Raw genomic sequence first — 17,630 nt, 5'->3', positions numbered from 1 at the left:
AATATGAGCACGGGATAAAGAACATTCAAAGATACCTAGGAGTGCCTTAACCTCCTCGGGTGTTTTGCACGCAAGAAAAGCCTTCGTATTGATAGTACGAGCCTCCTACACAAGCTCATCGTCTTCATCAACTATGTCGGCTCCTGCCCTCGTCACACATTAGGTGGGGCGGAAGCCATCGACAAATCTACATATGACTCTTTATCTTGCTCGTCCAGCTCCCCATCCTCAAAAAAATAAATTCGAGGCTCGTGGGTAAAATGCCCTTTCCACCAGCGAATGGGAAATCATGACACCATTCGGGTCCGGACTTACACATTATCATCGAGGAGCGCTCGACCATCATCATCAGTCATAGTCATCATCCTCAAAACAGTAGAATAGGTCTTCTTGCTCCCCGAGCGTATGAGGTAATACCTATCCTTAAAATCATGGACAAAGTCCACGTACATCTTAAACAACCTCTTCTCGGCATTCTTGAAGGAGACCCTACTGTGCTTTCCCCCTGCCGACTGGCGCTAAATATTGAAGCAACGGAAAAAGAGTTTGACCATGGTCCCGACTGCAAGATAACCACACACGATTTCGAACGCCCGCATGAAAGTGATGGCGTTCGGATGAAGTTGGGAAGGCACCTGTCCAAGATGCGTGAACACAGCGATTTGGAAGCTAGTAAACAGAAGACGAAACCCTAATTCCTTAAAGACATGTTCGTACATGGCAAATCGGTCGTCATCAAAGTAGGAGCATATCCTCTTCGTCTCTGACGGGCAGAAAACCTCCCAATTGCTGGGACTACCCGACACCTATCTTCAACGACCCTGAATGTGTAAATCAGTGAGTCCTTATAACAAGAAGCAATCCATCGAGGCTCCTCGGAAACCTAGTCTAGGTCCGGGTCCCTCACCGAATCGACCATGGCAACATTTTCCTCGGATTTGGACAACGACAATCTTTCTTCATGGGCGGCTTGTCACCTGAATACACTGAAAGGGTGCAGCAAGGGGCGCTGTCGGTCCCCGACCAAACCATTATTCAACCGCCCTAGGAAGAAATAAAGGTAGAGCCCCGAACTCGATCAATTACTGAAACTAACGGACATGTCACCAACTTCTCGAATCCTATTTTATAGAATCTCCACAGAGTAGACGAAACGACATCTCGATTGAGGTTGCACTGTTTCCCTTTCTTAGTCGCCCACGCGCATAAGGAATTATTGCCCCTACACTCTAGGTCATATTTGCGCATTAAATATTGTGCCACGTGGCACGCGAACAACATTCGTTGGTCCACACACGTCCCCGTCTACCAAGGACTTCGAAAGGGTTAACCGCAAATCTACTCCCCAATCTACCACGAGGAGTCAAAAAGGAATGACCCCTATTATCCTTAGAGAAACCTCCGTCAAAAGGTTCTCAGAAATAACGTATACTTCCTTGATCACACGAGGTAATCTTAAAGTCATAACTCCTTACTTAGGAGCAACGACTCGGGGGGCTCCTGTTCTGGGATGGGCGACACTTGGCCCAAACATAGTGCAAGGCCCAAATCCAACCTGACCAAGGGAAAGGCTCCATTGAGCTCCCGTTCGCGTACGCATGCCCCTGCACGACTATCGAGCAGGGACCACTCTTGGCCAAGCCTAGCGAGCCCACAAACCTCATGAATAGGTCTGTGGCCCGAGCAAGATCCCTTTAACGGCCATGGGTAAGTGCGTGGCTCAAACACATTCTCTTTCCAGTCTTCTTCGAGGACCCTCCTTCTCGTAGGATTACTTCACCTTAAACCTTCCAAATCATACGGAGTTTACGCGCTTCCGCTAGGACCGTGTCTCCCCTAATACTTCAGAGCGGTTAACCCAGGATGAAGATCACATGCTGGTTTCCACTACACACGTAGATCCTGACAATCTTCATCTTGGGCTTAGAATTCCAATCTAATATGGAGATCTTGGCCCAACGCTGGGGGCTATAATACTCTCTTTCACTAGAGGGTCAGGTATTCATTCTTTCTCACTCTTACCTCAGTACTTGCATTCTATAGCTCTCCCGCCTACTTTGGCATCAGAGTACCTTGCTGATACACCTCCCATTCACAGAAAGTCTAGCTGCTTACAAGCCATTGACGATCCATTTTGATCATGTACGATCAGGATTTAAATTAATGCATCAGAGTTTAAAACATTCATTTAACGGTCCCGTGAAGAAAATATTTATGTGCTTATATATTTAACTAACTCCATCAATTAATTATTATCTCTTAAAATCATACAAATCTTATGATTAATATTTAAAGTTCTTAATTCGCATCCTAATTAATCATAATTAAAGTTCTTATTTGGAATATATATATATTGTCCTAAGGTTTATCAAAATGACTGATACTTCGTCTAATTTTAAAACATACACTAATATATGTCATTTATCTATGGTTTCTATCTGTCACTAAAAACTTCTATTGAAATATATAAATTTAAAAGTTAGTGCATATTTTCTTATTAGAAGAGGTGTCAGTATCACTTTAATAGACCTTAAGATATATGAGCGTAATTTTCCAAAAAAAAAATTATCCAAAAAATATCACTTTCCCAAGATAGTGTTGAAAGAAAAAAAGGAACATATTGAGGGAGAAAATTCATTTACAAAAGATCAAAATTGATTTTTATTATGATAAAAAAAATTCCAGTTTTGTTATTTCACGTTCATTTGTGTGGGAGGCAACTCGGGGGTCAATGAGAGAGCATATAACATGTTGTTGAAAAACGATGTCAAGAATAAAATATAATTGGAATTAGGGAAGATAAGAAGAACACAAGAATTGGTTATAACTGCTATTCTTTTACTTTCTCTTAAAACAAGATTACAAGTTTACGAGAATAACAAATAACCTCTCTCACCCTAAATTAGGATTTGCAACTTAGCAATGATGAGAGACTAGTATGCTATTTATAATAAAACCTAACATACTAACTAATGGGCTTTTTCCACAAGGCTCGTTACACAAGCCAACTTAATAAACAAACTAACTTAACAAATTAGGGTTTAAACACTAAAACCTAATTTGACATGCTAACAATCCTAGCATCTTCGATACAAGCATGTGAACAACCTTCGACTTCATGCTTAATCCTGCCGAACCAAGAAGCTACTCTTAGACCATACTAGAGTTTGATCCAATATCTCACATAACACTTAGGACATACTTTGTGAGAGATATACTATTTGTCCACCTAAAATTTTAAGGTGATAGGTGAGTGGATTCTCTCACTTATAAAGTGTTATATCTTCTATTTTCTAACCAATGTGAAACTTCTTCCTCACACTTAATTATCAACAATTTGTTCCATGGTTTAAAATTTTCCGGTGCAAATATCTCCCACTTTTTAAAAATATATATATTTGTAAAGTGTAAGGATCGCATCACAATAATAATATATGTTAAATTATAATTAATTAAATACTGGTGCGGCCATATGAATAAATTTATTTGATACAATATAAATTTAAAATTAACTATTCATTTTAAAATAACAATAATAAAAATTAACTATTCATAAAATGAAAGAAAAATAAATATTTAATATTTAAAATAAGAATTTTATATTTTAAATTAAAGTTATTATTTATTAAAATAAAATATGTATTTCCCGTATGTAAAATATAAAATTTATTTGATAAAATATAAAATATATTTGCATATAAATATAAATTTGAAATGAGTTAGTTAATTATAAAATAAAAATTAATTATATAACATTTAAAGAAAAAATTAAAGCAGTTGATTTCATTTAAAATTATGGCAGTATAAAATGTATTTGTATTGTGTCATTTTCATGCTTTTATAGGGAAAAAGCAACTTAGGAGTTCATACAATTAATTTTAGTAGATTGAATTTTAATTGAAAATCAGATTAAAATATATTTGAATTTTAGTTGTTTTTTATTGGTAAATAAAACAATAAATATAATCATAAGTTTAGACACAAAATCATTCTTTTAATTTTGAAAAAGTTACAAAAATCGATTTTTACTACTAAAAAAGTTATATCGTGTAATAAATCACTTCATTTAAAACGTTTTGTAACATTATTCAAAATTGTGTAAGCAAGTTTATTACCAATACTCAAATTCATTGGATTATGTAGTTTAGTCAAACTAAATGATATTCTACTATCCGTTAGAAATTTGATTAACTCTTCAAAAAAAATTCAAAATATCGACACAAAAGAGTGGAAAGGTGAAAATGTTAATTCTATATTCAAAAAAGAAGTTGACAACACAAAAGAAAGCGAAGGTGAAAAGAAAATTTCAGATGTAACCTTTTAGAAAGAAACATGAATATTTCTTCTATGATGTGAGACTTAAAGTTTTATTTTAAAAAAGAATTCATCCATGTACCCATTTTTTTTCATCCCAACATTAAATTTTTGACATTTCTTAGCCAATTGTTCTACATTAATTATTGTCATAATTGTTCCAACTATATCATAGACATTGTTGATGTTCAATACTATCTTTTTAACATAAAATTTCAACCGTACAATTCATGGTTAGGGGCATGGTTAACTATTGTGGCTATAAAGAGAAAACTAAAGCAAGTCTGAATTTGTGAAGCAAAAGTTATATTTGAAATACCAAACTCTGAAATTGTGAAGCAAAAGGTGTGAATTAGTTTAATATTATCAATAGTTATGGATAAAGTAAACACATCATCAACTAGCTGGTTATCTGATTTGGTAAGAATTTTTTTTAATAAATCATTCTACTGACACATTGTTCTAAATTCTAATTATGTATTTTCTTATTTTTTGCTCCAGATGTTGGATGAAATGGAAATGGAGGGCTGTGATTTGTACCAACAAAATTTGTTTGATGATGAAGATTTATTCTCAGATGACATAGCAAGTGATCTTCTTCAACAACAACAACGACAACCTTTGTCTCCTGTTTCTTCTCATTCTTCAACCACATCTCAGATTTTGTCTCTTCCGAACACAACCACTACTACTCGTTTTCATGCTTTTGATTGTGCTTCAAACACAAAGCAAAACGAGGTTGTTACAGAACTTCCACAAAATGAAAACGTTGTTAAGAGATGTTTGGGTCATAGTACTAATAATAAAAATCATATAATAGCAGAGAGAAAGCGAAGAGAGAAACTAAACAAAGGCTTAATAGCTTTAGCTTCTCTTATTCCTGGATTAAAGAAGGTATGTATGTTACTCTAACTATTCATTCCAAATGTTACGCTAGATTACAGATTTTGTATTCTACAGATGGACAAGGCTTCAGTGCTAGGAGATGCTATCAAGTACCTGAAACAACTCCAAGAACGTATGAAGGTATTAGAAGAACATAACAAGAATGGTCCTGTTGTTCAGTCATGGAGTGATGATGGGTCAGAATCTCTCTCCCATGTTGATGCCAGAGTTTTGGACAAGGACGTTCTCATAAGGATTCTCTGCCAAAAGCAAAAGGGTGTTTTGGTCAAATTATTGGACGAGATTCAAAAGCTTCATCTCTTTGTTGTCACTAGTAATGTTCTACCTTTTGGGGATTCTCTCAACATAACCATTGTTGCCAAGGTAAACAAAAGTTATTGCATCTTTTTTTTTCTTTCACGTGTCACTTTCAATGTTTATAATTTACTAGGTATATAATATAATATTATTTATCTTTTTCACACGTGATTTTGCAGATGGAAATGGGGTACAACATGACCATAAATGATCTTGAAAAATCCTACGGGTCGCTGCATTCAAATCAATGTAGTAATTGTCGTAATGTGAACCAAGGTGTGGTCCCAACTCCCACAATTATTCATAATCATGCATGTGCCTAAACACTGATTAACTTAACTCATAGTAGTAATTTGATTCAAATGTTAATGGCAAATCTGAATCCTGTTGTCTGTGTTGTGGCCCCATCTATTGACTTATCAAGAATACAACTCCTTCACCCACCTATTTTGGCAGGTCTCATATGCTCTACATGTTGTCTCATATTTTCTTTTCTTTTTTACTCCATGTTTGTCCCTATTTTCATTTTACCATTAATTACGGGTTGAATTAAAAAACAGCTTTGCTATTTTAAGACGTACAACGTATCATACATCATATATTAAGCAAAGCAAAAATGTGGAAGATTTAGGATGGCACCCCTCAGTAATACTCCCATGCCATTCTCTAAAGGGTATGCTTTTATCATTATATTCTTGTCCAAAATTATTAGTTTTCAAAAATATGCGTTCTATCGGAAATTTTCAAAAAAATACCAAATTTTCAAAAAGTTTTGTGAGTTTTTACCATAAATTTCAAAATTTACTGAAAATTTTGAAAAAATTACTGGATTTTTTAAAATTTCCGATATATTTTTTGCAAAAAAAAAATTGTACAACTGAAAATTTTAAATTTTCGACAGTACAATTTATATTTTTTTTACAAAAAATTTCATGCTTCATCCCACTAATTTATTTCCCCAGTAATTTATTCAAGAATAGTTTTAGAATAAACAAATGTGGGGTGGCATGTATAAGAAAAAGGATGGTATCTTAAATCCTCAAAAATGTCACGTTAAATAGTACACTTATTGATCCCATATGATTTATTCATTCCTCGTTAGGATTTTCTTTCTCAGAGAAGACTTCAATTTATTCTTGGTTCTAAAACATTATTCTAAGAGTTACAACTATATTTTGTCACGTTAAATAGTACATATAAAGACACTTAGGGCCTGTTTGAAAGGCTTTTTAAAAACTCTATTTTAGTTTTTGAAAATTTAAAAACTAAAAACTTGTTTGAATATAATATTTTACAAATGTGTTTTTAAAAACTCTTCACAATTTTTCAGTTTTTAAAAGCAAAAAACTGAAATGGCTAAATTGTGTTTTAATTTTTACTTTTCAGTTTTTAAAAACTAAAAACAAAAACTATTTCAAACAGACCCTTATTACTTCTTTGTTTATTTCTACGCTTTAGAATTCTATATTCAAAATATTAGACGGTTAAACATAAAATAAAACATCAATACAATTAATGGTCATATATGATTTATTCATTCCTCATGACTTTACATATGATGTATGAGTCATATGTGATTTCAATCGCATCTCATTGACTTTCATCTTTACTTTGAATGAGCTTTTGTATTCACTTAAGCTTCCAACTGAATAAGCTCTCATACATCCCAAAAAATACAATCCACCAGGGTTCTTAAATACAAGAGTAGATTACTACTCTCATTTTTACTAAAATGATGCAAAAGATAAATTGTATAGGATCTTGAAGGCAACAGATTTATTGTGTGGCTCAAGTTGTAGGAATAGTGAGAATTCAACGACACCCTATCATTTCCTAGAAAGGTTATATGGCCTCCTTCAATACATCCCCCACTATGAAAAATTCATTCACACTTTAAATAGGTATTCTTTGGATCAAACATGGATTAATCAACTAGCTCACCTAAAGTGGGTGAAACTGTAAACTTTCATGATGGATTTTTTGGGGATTCGACCTCTAAAGGCAACTTTTTTACCATATGGTATCCCTTTGTGTAGAACGTTGTGTTTTTTTTATTTGGAGAACATAAATTTTTCCAAGTGAATATTCAATAGGAAGTATACTGGAAGTTCGTAGGATGAACATTTTCAACCTACTAAGGTGGCCACAACTTCTTCTTCCAAGACTAATTCAAGGAAACAATTTTCGTTAACTATCAAGAAAGGTAATATTTGACTTGTATATTTCCTTTCGAGCTCATACTTCTTTGGTTTTCAATCTTATCTCAAATTATTGTTGGTTATTTTCTTTTTAAATATTGAGCAAGTAAAAACTTTCCAAAGCCGAGAAAAAGAATAAAAAAAGGATGAAGAAGAAATTACCCTTTGATTTAGGAGAAAAGATCATTGTAAGCTTGAAAAATTGCAAATTAATAAGTAGCAAAACACTAAACCATATTTGTTTTGTTGATTTTAATTGCCAAGTAGTTTTATATAATTGCTGCAAGCATAACATTCAGTATAGATTATAACATTCAATATAGATTATAATTGCTGCAAGCTTAATTGTTGATAATTCTTTTATAAATTCAATTTTTATAATACTTTTTAGTTTTTAATAAATTTTTTTAATTAACGTTTTTATTTAGTTTTTTAATTAACTTTTTCAATAATATATAAATTAAAAAAACTGTAATAAAATTTTAGTTGTATTCCAAAATTATTTTTAATAATTATATAATTATAAAATATTTAAATGTATTTTAATTAAAGTTTTTTATATAATTATATTTAAAAAAGCTGTACATATAAAATATTTAAATAATTATATAAATGTATTATTTAATAATTATATAATTATAAAATATTTAAATGTATTTTAATTAACGGTTTTTTATAAAATATTTAAATGTATTTTAATTAACGTAATTATATAATTAACGTAATTATATAAATGTAAATGTAAATATTTTTAAAATGTAATTATATACATGTATTTAATAAATATAATCTTATAAAATTTTAGTTAACGTTTTTAATATAATTAAGATTTAATATAATTATATTAAAAAATATAATTAAAATGTTTATTAAAATATTATTAAAAAAATGTTTATTAAAATGTTAAAAATGTTTATTATTAAAAAATGTTTATTAAAATATTAAAATAATTATTTAAAATAATTAATAAAATGTTTATTAAAATTATTAAAAAAACGTTAAAATAAAATAGCTGTACATATAATATATTTTTAAAATGTTTATATAAAATAGCTGTACATATAACATATTTTATATAATTATATTTTTTTTAATAATTTTACTTAATTTTTATTTATATAATTATATAAAATTATTAAAAAAAACATTTTAATTAACATTTATATATTAAATTATATAATTATAAAAAAACGTTAAAATATTTAAAATACATTTATATAATTATATAAAAAAAATGTTAAAATATTTTAAATACATTTAAACATAATTATAAAAAAAAGTTAATTAAAAACGTTAATTAAATATTTTATAAAAAAAACTTTAATTAAAATACATTTAAACATTTTATAATTATATAATTATTAAATAATACATTTATATAATTATTTAAATATTTTATATGTACAGCTTTTTTAAATATAAGTATAAAAAAATGGAGTATTAATATGTACAACTTTTTTAATTTATATATTATTGAAAAAGAATAGAGTATTAATATATATAACTGCTTTGCAATTATAAACAAGAAAACATGCATGGTTTGGTGGTAAGCTTGCAGTAATGTATCATTATTGAGCAGCTTATTTTCTAAGGGGCGAAGACTAAATTTTTTTTTAATAAGGGGGAAAACCGAAACTCGCTACTTTGGCAGGGGTAAAAGGTATTTAACCCTAAAAATTATAAGATCTATTTTTTATTTACTAGTAGGTATAAGTTATATTAATAAATTTACTAAGGATCATATATATATATATATATATATATATATATATATATATATATATATATATATATATATATATATATATATATATATATATATATATATATATATATATATATATATATATATATATATATATATATATATATATATATATGAGAATGCCATATTTATATGAGAATGTGAGAATGAATCTGAACCATTGGATTTTAAAATAAATGGTGGAGATTATGGGTGAATTTTTTTTCTCTCTCCTATATCAAAATTTAGGAGAGAGAAAAAAAAGATTCACTCATAATCTCCACCATTTATTTTAAAATCAAATGGTTCAAATTCATTCTCACATTCTCATATAAGTATGACATTCTCATATGATATGCCATATATATATATATATATATATATATATATATATATATATATATATATATATATATATATATATATATATATATATATATATATATATATATATAGGGAACGTATCCAGTGAGAACTCATATCTTTTATGAGAAACGAGAACTATCAATATCATCCATCAGATTTAATTAACGCTTAAGATTTAATAATTCCATATAAAGAGCATTTCATTGAATCTTTTCTCTTATGTCTAATATTTAAACTTTTCATAAAATAGAATCTTACCAAAAATATTTTTCAATATGCTATTTTTTTTTTTGAATCAATAAATGATTTGATTAATTCAAAAACAGTGAATACAAGGCGATCTCTATCGATCCAGCCCAAAGATATCAAAGATCCTAGTTACAGCCCAATACTGGGAAAAAAACGAACTATATCATTAAAGATGCTAAATGAGGCCTGAGTTTTTCATGCTCCCAGCATCTATAGACTATAGTATCTATAATATCTTTTTCAATTCCATTATTCACAGCATGCCCAAAAATTGTGTCATTCCTTACCTTCCAGATAGCATATATGGTTTCTGCAAAAGCACAAACAAGAATACGTGATTTCCAGTTCTTTCTCTTGCACATCTGCGTGACCCACTCCAGCTCAGCATCCCAAGTTTTGGGCTCATGTGGAATGTGCAACCATACCAGAATTTCTCTCCATATAGTTCTGCTCCTGTTACACTCAAAAAGTAAATGTTGTATAGTTTCGTGCTGCTGGCAGAAACAGCAAGCATCATCAGTCAAAATTCCAATTTTCCTGAGCCTATCCTTGGTAGCCAACCTACCATTACAAGCAATCCATAGGATAAACATAGCCCGAGGCCTGGCAATATTGTGATAAGTAATACTCTTCCACCCAACACGGCTATTATGTTTTTGTAACTCCTTATAGGCTTCCTTCATTCTATATTTATGCTTCATGGTCTGCTGCATCTGGTGATAGAGAGTCTTCAGGCTTAGCAATTGATTCATGATCCATGAATATCTTGATTTGCTCTCACACTGTAGCACACTTTCCCCCTTCAAGTAGTATATGTGAATCCATCTAATCCACAAGTTGTCAGTTTTGTTGCTGAGATTCCAGAGCAATTTAAGGAGGCAAACTTTGTTCCATATCCCCAAGTCTACAACATTCAGACCACCATAAATTTTGGGAGTACAGACTTTCTTCCAAGAGATAGGTGATTTCCTTGAACTTGTATTGGCACCAGTCCAGAGAAAACTACGGCAGATCCCCTCTATTTTCTAAAGCAAAACTTTAGGGAAGGGAAGGCAAGCCATCCAGTAGTTGACCACAGCAAAAAGTACACTCTGTATAAGCTGAAGCCTACCTGCATAGGTAAGCATCTTAGCACTCCAGTGAGTTACTCTTTGCATTATCTTGTCTATCAAGGGGAGGTAGTGCTTGACTGCCAGTCTTTTGCTAGTAAGAGGAATACCCAAATATCTGAAGGGCATGGTACCCTCCATAAAACCAGTGCTATTTTTGATATTCTCCTTACTCACATTATCAACTGATCCAAAATATACAAAGCATTTCCTAGGGTTCATTTTCAGACCAGTAGATTTGGAGAAATGATTGAACTTGGATAACATACACTCCACAGATTTTTGGTCCCCTCGAGTGAAAAGTAAGAGATCATCAGCAAAAGATAGGTTTGTGATGTTCATCTTATCACATCTAGCATGGTGTTTGAACTCAGAGTCAGTCTTTAGCACCTGCAAATATCTGTTGAGGTATTCCATCACAAGTACAAAAAGGAGAGGGGAGATGGGATCTCCCTGACGAATCCCTCTCTTAGCCTCCATAGGTTTAGTAAAAATCCCATTAATGTTAAACCTATAGCTTACTGTGCTAACAGTCTTCATGATCCAATCAATAAATTTCTTTGGAAAACCAAATTCCCTAAGAATGTGCTCAAGAGCTCTCCAATCCACCATGTCATAGGCTTTTTGAAGGTCTATTTGCATCATACATTTGGGAGCTGCATTCTTTTTATCATAGCCTCTCATCAATTCATAGGCCAACAAAACATGATCATGAATGTGATGCCCCTTGACAAAAGCTGCTTGATTATCATCCACTATGTCTTGTAAAACCACACCCAGTCTTGAAGTTAAAATCATGGAAATGATCTTGTAAAATGTAGTACAACAAGAGATTGGTCTGAAATCCTTTATCATATTAGCATCCTGCTTCTTAGGGATAAGAGCCACAATAGAACAATTGAATCCATTATGAAGTTTTCCTTTGGTGAAGAATTCCTGGACAGCTTCACAAACAGAGTTCTTTACAATGCTCCAAGCTGATTTGAAAAATTTGGCCTCATAGCCATCTACTCCAGGGGTTTTGTTATCATTTATCCCCTTGAGTGCTTCCTCTATCTCCTTTGTAGTGACAGATTTGACTAGAAATTCCCTTTGCTCAACAGTCAACTGCTTGCCCCTTCTCATGACCTCCACATTAATGCCTTCTAGATTCTCTTCTGCAGTACCTTGAAGTGAACCATAGAAAATTAACACTTCTGTCTCAATGTCCTCATGTGAAGTTAGCACAGTGCCATCATCTTTCAAAAGGGTCCCTATATGATTCTGTTTACGCCTTTTCTTAATGGATGCATGAAAGTATGCATTATTCCCATCACTATATCTTAACCAATCAAGCTTAGCTCTTTGCCTCATATCCATGTCTTCTATATCTCTCCACTTAATCACCTGCTCAGTCCAATGTCTTGCTTGCTCCACAAGATTAACATTCATTCTATCATCCACAAGTCTCAACTGAACATCCTGCAAATTCTGCCTGGCCTCAATTATCTTCCTTTGAACATCCTGCAAAGGCCTATTGAGTTTCTTGAGGACTGGAATTAGTCTCTTCAGTTTGATCCACAGAACCTGCATTGCAGAACCTGTACATTCAATATGCCAGCTATGTCTCACCAGTTCATGAAAGTTATTCAGTTTAGTAGTACAATTCCTAAATCTGAATTGTCTTTGGTGCTGCACCCTAGGATTCATACTCTTTAGAAACAAAATACCATGGTCAGATATGCCAGGAGGCTTCACAGTCAACACCACATCAACATATGTAGTCAACCACTCTATGTTACCTAGAACCCTATCAATTCTAGAATAAATAGTATTGTTGCTCTGCTTATTGGACCATGTGTAATAATCTCCTGCATTATCCATTTCTGCCAAACCAACTGACTCCATCATACTAGCTAGATCCACATATTCTGTTTCTGTCACAGGCCTCCCTCCAACCCTGTCCTTTGCACAAAGGACATTGTTGAAGTCACCTAGCAGTACCCAAGCACCCTGTTGATGATTATGAATGTTCTCTATATCTCTCCAAAGATTCCTCCTTTGATCAGGTTGGTTCTTAGCATATATTGCAGTAAGCCAATATAAGAAACATCCTGAAGTGTCATGAACCCCACAGTGGATGAGCTGGCTGGTGCTCTTCACATGTTTAATATCATGAATAGAATCATTCCACATAACCCATATACGCCCATTTTCATGTTTATCATAATTGTCCAGGAACTTTCCTCTAAACTTCAACTTATTTCTAACAGCACTAGCTTTATTCACTTTAACCCTAGTTTCAAGCAATAAAACTATGTCAGGCCTAAGTTCAGAGAGGCAGGAGCTTACCTCAAGAATCTTACCTGATTTATTCAGCCCCCTTGTGTTCCAGGATAGCATCATGTCTTGTCTTGGATCACTACAACCTCATTCAAAAGGTTTAGTGATTCAAAGGTGTTATGGCTCAGAATTGCAGAGGTGCCTTCCTTGAGAACTTCTTTCCCTTTCCTACTTCTTTCAACAGTAGTCCAAGCAGGTTCTTCTTCAGGGACAGCAGTTTCTGTACTCTTCTCTTTAATGCCCTGTTGCTCCACCTGCTTGACTTCTTTAGGTTTCCAAAGTTTTGTAGTCTGTTGCTGTCTTGCTTCACAGTTATGACCAACCTTTTGACATCTTTGGCAAAATTTTGGTCTCCACTCATATTCAATTGGCTGTTTCTTCCTATTTCCTTCAGTATCCCTGATTGTTATCTCTGTAACTGGGGCTTGGGTGATATCAATTTCAACAAGTATGCGAGCATAAGAGACTCTCAATCGATTTGCTGTGCATTCATCCGTGACCAAGGGAGTTCCCAACGCGCTTCCTATCTTGCTCAGACTGCGTTTTCCCCACAAATACAAAGGCAGATGAGGGAGCTTCACCCAAATTGGAATTGTACGCAACATATCCCTCTGCAAGTTAAAATCCGGTTTCCAGTCTCTCAGAAGCATAACCATGTTTCGTATCGTATAGGGTCCTTTCATCAGCACTAGATCCTTGTCATCGACTGAGTGGAATCACAAGATAAAATACCCTTCATCGTTGTAGAACATATCTGGCATCTTGACAAAATTCCAATTCTTCAGCATATACTGTGTCATACCCTAATTTTTGACCCCCCTGAGATGACATATTTTCCGGCTTTTCATCAGGTCAAAGCAAGTGCCCAGAGCAATCACTTCTTCATCTGGCATTTAATCGAGGATGTTCAAAGACAAGAAAACTCAGGCAAAGGATCAATCAGTAGAAGGATTAATCTCTAACATGATCATAGGACTCAAGAGCTTCATTTTTTCACCTATGATTGATTAGACACCCAGTCCTCTGAGTACAGATTTACTCAGGTCACCAGACTAGGGTTTTTGAGCCTATCAAGGACTAAAATCAGGGATCACCTTTGGGAAACCCTAAAAATCCCCAGGGGATCATTCAAAGACATCAATCATCTTTAAATAGCTCATATGACAAGATCCACTGGACATCACACCTCAATTCAAAGTCTACAGTCATCATTTTCATTTGGTCGACAATTAGGGTTTTTGACCTAATTCACCAGGATAGTTGACTTTTAATCAGGGCATGGATCCAAAACTCAAGACATGATTCAAGAACCTCTACTATTTCAATATAACCCATTTACATCACTCATTTGAGGAGGAGATCTTAATTCCACACAAAAGTCCAAAATTTCACTTTATCTGGAAAAAGTCAACTGTATGGGATCACCTTTGACTTTTAAGATTTTTGGTCAAACCATGACTTTCAAAGATCAATATCATCAATATATGGATATTAAAGTCATTTGACCAAAGAAATTCATGAAGAATCATCAAGGAGCAAAAAGTCGGGAATTAGGGTTTTTGAGGGCATTGTGGGAACTCAAAATTTCACCTACACAACTCAAAAAACTTCCAACATGAAAGTTGTAGATCTTGCAAAATAAAACAACATCTTACATAGGAACTTTTTTCAAAAGATCAACCATTTAAGAGTTTTGGAATTTTGAAGCCTTAGGTTATAAAAACTTAGAAATTTTTCTAAGTGTTTTTAACCTAGTTTTCTTCCAACTTTGGCCTCATTTTTCACAAATTTGCCAAAGGATTCTGAAGGAACCATAAACTAATGATTTGAAGTAGATGTTTAGGGCTTTCCAAATTGTGTTCAACCTTCTCCAAATTCATTTTGAGCTAAGAGTTATGCTTGTTCAAAGTTGGCCTCATGAAGTGAAATTATAGGTCATGTACAATTTGGAACTTTGCAATTTTGTGCATTTTGCTTCACTAAGTGATGCTACACGACCTATAATGCATCTGAAAACATGCCATGCATCCAAATTCATCATTGCATAAGGATTAGAGAAGATTCCCAAAAACAAGAACATGTGATTATGTAATGATTACATTTGGGAATTTATGGCAAATTGATGAATCACCCAAGGAATCTTCTCACCAACCAATTAGAGCTCACTCTGCATCAGAAATGTTCCCTAAGATCAGATAGGATCAATGGATGGGGGGGGGGGGGCTGGCTCGAAATTGCAATGATCACTCTTGGATATTCCTTGAAATTTCTTCATGGCTAAGAAACCAAACTCACTTCCCTAAGCAAGCTCACTATACACAATTACTCTGAATCAATTGCCTATAAATAGAGGGCTCTTTCTCATTCAGAAAACACACCAAAGCAACCATATTCCTTGCTTTCTCTTTCTCTCCTCTTGCTTATTGGTTTTTCAAAGTTCTTTGGCAAGAAGAATCGTTTTCTTCAAACCAGAGCTTATCTTTGGAAAGTAAGCATTCTAACATCTCAAAGGGGTTCATTTGAGGTGATCCAAGCAGCTGGATCACTTCTGTAAGTGGAGGAACTCCATTGTTGCTCTCACTTTGGAGCACTTGCAGTTGGAGGTCCATAGAGCAATTCAGAAGGTTTCCAACAAAGCCAAGCATCCAGACGTGTTCCTCAGGTCATAGTGAAGCTGTTCAGATGGCTGCAGCTCATCTGTAACTCAAGATTCATCACTCTCCATGTCCACTTGAAGCTCAAATCGAGGGAGGTCCATAGAGCAATTCAGGAGAATTGAAGTTACAATAAGTATTCAGTTAGCATCACTGAGCCCCAAGGAAGCTTTTGGGATCATTCATACAAGCCCAGGTGCTCTCTATCATCCTCACGACCTCCATTTTCAGAGGTAAGTTTCTGAACTCCACCTCTTTAATTTAAGCACTCTTTATGATAAAGCTCGATTCTATCTTGTTCAGCATCATCAGAGGATTGAAAACCCTCTATCATCATTCATTTATCTTTAAGTATAGCCATTTAATTTGATTTTTAAATTTTAGGGTTCTTCACGTTTTCTGGTAAATTAGTTAGATATAGTTAATATAAATTTATGTTAGTTACATATTCAGAATCGTGAGTGAATTTAGAGCAAGTTTCATGTTTACACCTTGGCCATTGGTTGAGATTTGAGAGAATTAGAATTTCAAAAATGTTGGAGCTTGAGGTTGAAGACGAAGATGGAGGGTGGCGCCATTTTCAAATCTGAGGGCCAAGTTTATTTTATTTTGAATGGTTTGTGTTTTACAAACGAATTCATCGTTTGCCCTAGTGGCCTCACATGCGCTCTTAGTCTCCTCATGCCCAAGGTCTGGGGTTCGAATCCCCCTCGCCTCAGACCTTTTGATTTTATTTTCTTTTTTGCTTCTATACACTTGAACAATATATGAATTGCAATAAAGCCAGCTTACTATCACCACACGCGCGCTGGCTCAGTGGTGTTGGTTTTGGGTGTGTGACATAAAGGGCGTGGGTTCAAACCATGGTGAGACCAAAACATTATTTTTTACCACTAATTTCCTTCATTTTTCTCACAACTTCACACAATTATTTAACCCATCAAATTAATTCATTTTCACTTCATTTTTCACACACTTGTTATTTAATATACCTATTTTATGAATAATCAAAAAAATCATAAAAATATTATTTATTTCATGTATTTTAATTAGGTTTAAAATAGTATGTTTTAAATGTTTTCTTAAATACTTTAAAATATATATTTTCATTTTGTTTTAACCTAATTACTTTGTGATTAATTTTATGATAAAACCCTAATTATTTAGGTCTTAATTAGGTATAGATTTCATCTTTGCCTTAATTAAGTTGACTTTTGTCAATTTGCAAAACTGTTTTCAATCTCCGATCAAACAGACAATTAAGGTTTTCAAACAACAAAACCTTATATCATTTCAATCATTTTCAACTGTTTCTCATAGACAGTAAATCATTTTTTAAGTGGGCCTCTAATAGAGTATAAGTCCCAACACCTTCTTCTCTTCTTAGCTTGTTTTCAAAACTGTATTTTCAAAATCTTCTTTCTGTTTTCAAAATATTCTTCTGGTATTTGAAGGGCATTATTCCCGGTGA

At 33.2% G+C, this 17,630-nt stretch overlaps 2 protein-coding genes and 1 pseudogene across 2 annotated transcripts; 1 reads left to right on the top strand and 2 right to left on the bottom strand.

Annotated features, from left to right (window-relative positions):
- Positions 1-4,608: 4,608 nt before the first annotated feature.
- On the top strand, positions 4,609-5,785 carry LOC131646951 (transcription factor bHLH25-like; annotated as a pseudogene).
- A 4,447-nt stretch (positions 5,786-10,232) lies between these two features.
- On the bottom strand, positions 10,233-10,775 carry LOC131650226 (uncharacterized). The gene has a single exon (XM_058919943.1). It carries the CDS (start codon positions 10,773-10,775, stop codon positions 10,233-10,235), a length of 543 nt encoding a protein of 180 aa, XP_058775926.1.
- A 2,789-nt stretch (positions 10,776-13,564) lies between these two features.
- On the bottom strand, positions 13,565-14,161 carry LOC131650225 (uncharacterized). Its single transcript, XM_058919941.1, has one exon. The coding sequence runs from the start codon at positions 14,159-14,161 to the stop codon at positions 13,565-13,567; it is 597 nt and encodes a 198-aa protein (XP_058775924.1).
- Between the last annotated feature and the right edge of the window lie 3,469 nt (positions 14,162-17,630).

This window comes from Vicia villosa, linkage group LG2 (genome assembly GCF_029867415.1).
Source record: "Vicia villosa cultivar HV-30 ecotype Madison, WI linkage group LG2, Vvil1.0, whole genome shotgun sequence".
NCBI lineage: Eukaryota > Viridiplantae > Streptophyta > Magnoliopsida > Fabales > Fabaceae > Vicia > Vicia villosa.
Note: the sequence above shows the minus strand (reverse complement) of the source record. Positions and strands in the feature narration are given on the sequence as shown.

Bases quoted from the DNA above. Each gene is read 5' to 3' on its own strand.
- LOC131650226 (XM_058919943.1), bottom strand. From the start codon at position 10,775: ATGAAGCATAAATATAGAATGAAGGAAGCCTATAAGGAGTTACAAAAA.
- LOC131650225 (XM_058919941.1), bottom strand. From the start codon at position 14,161: ATGGTTATGCTTCTGAGAGACTGGAAACCGGATTTTAACTTGCAGAGG.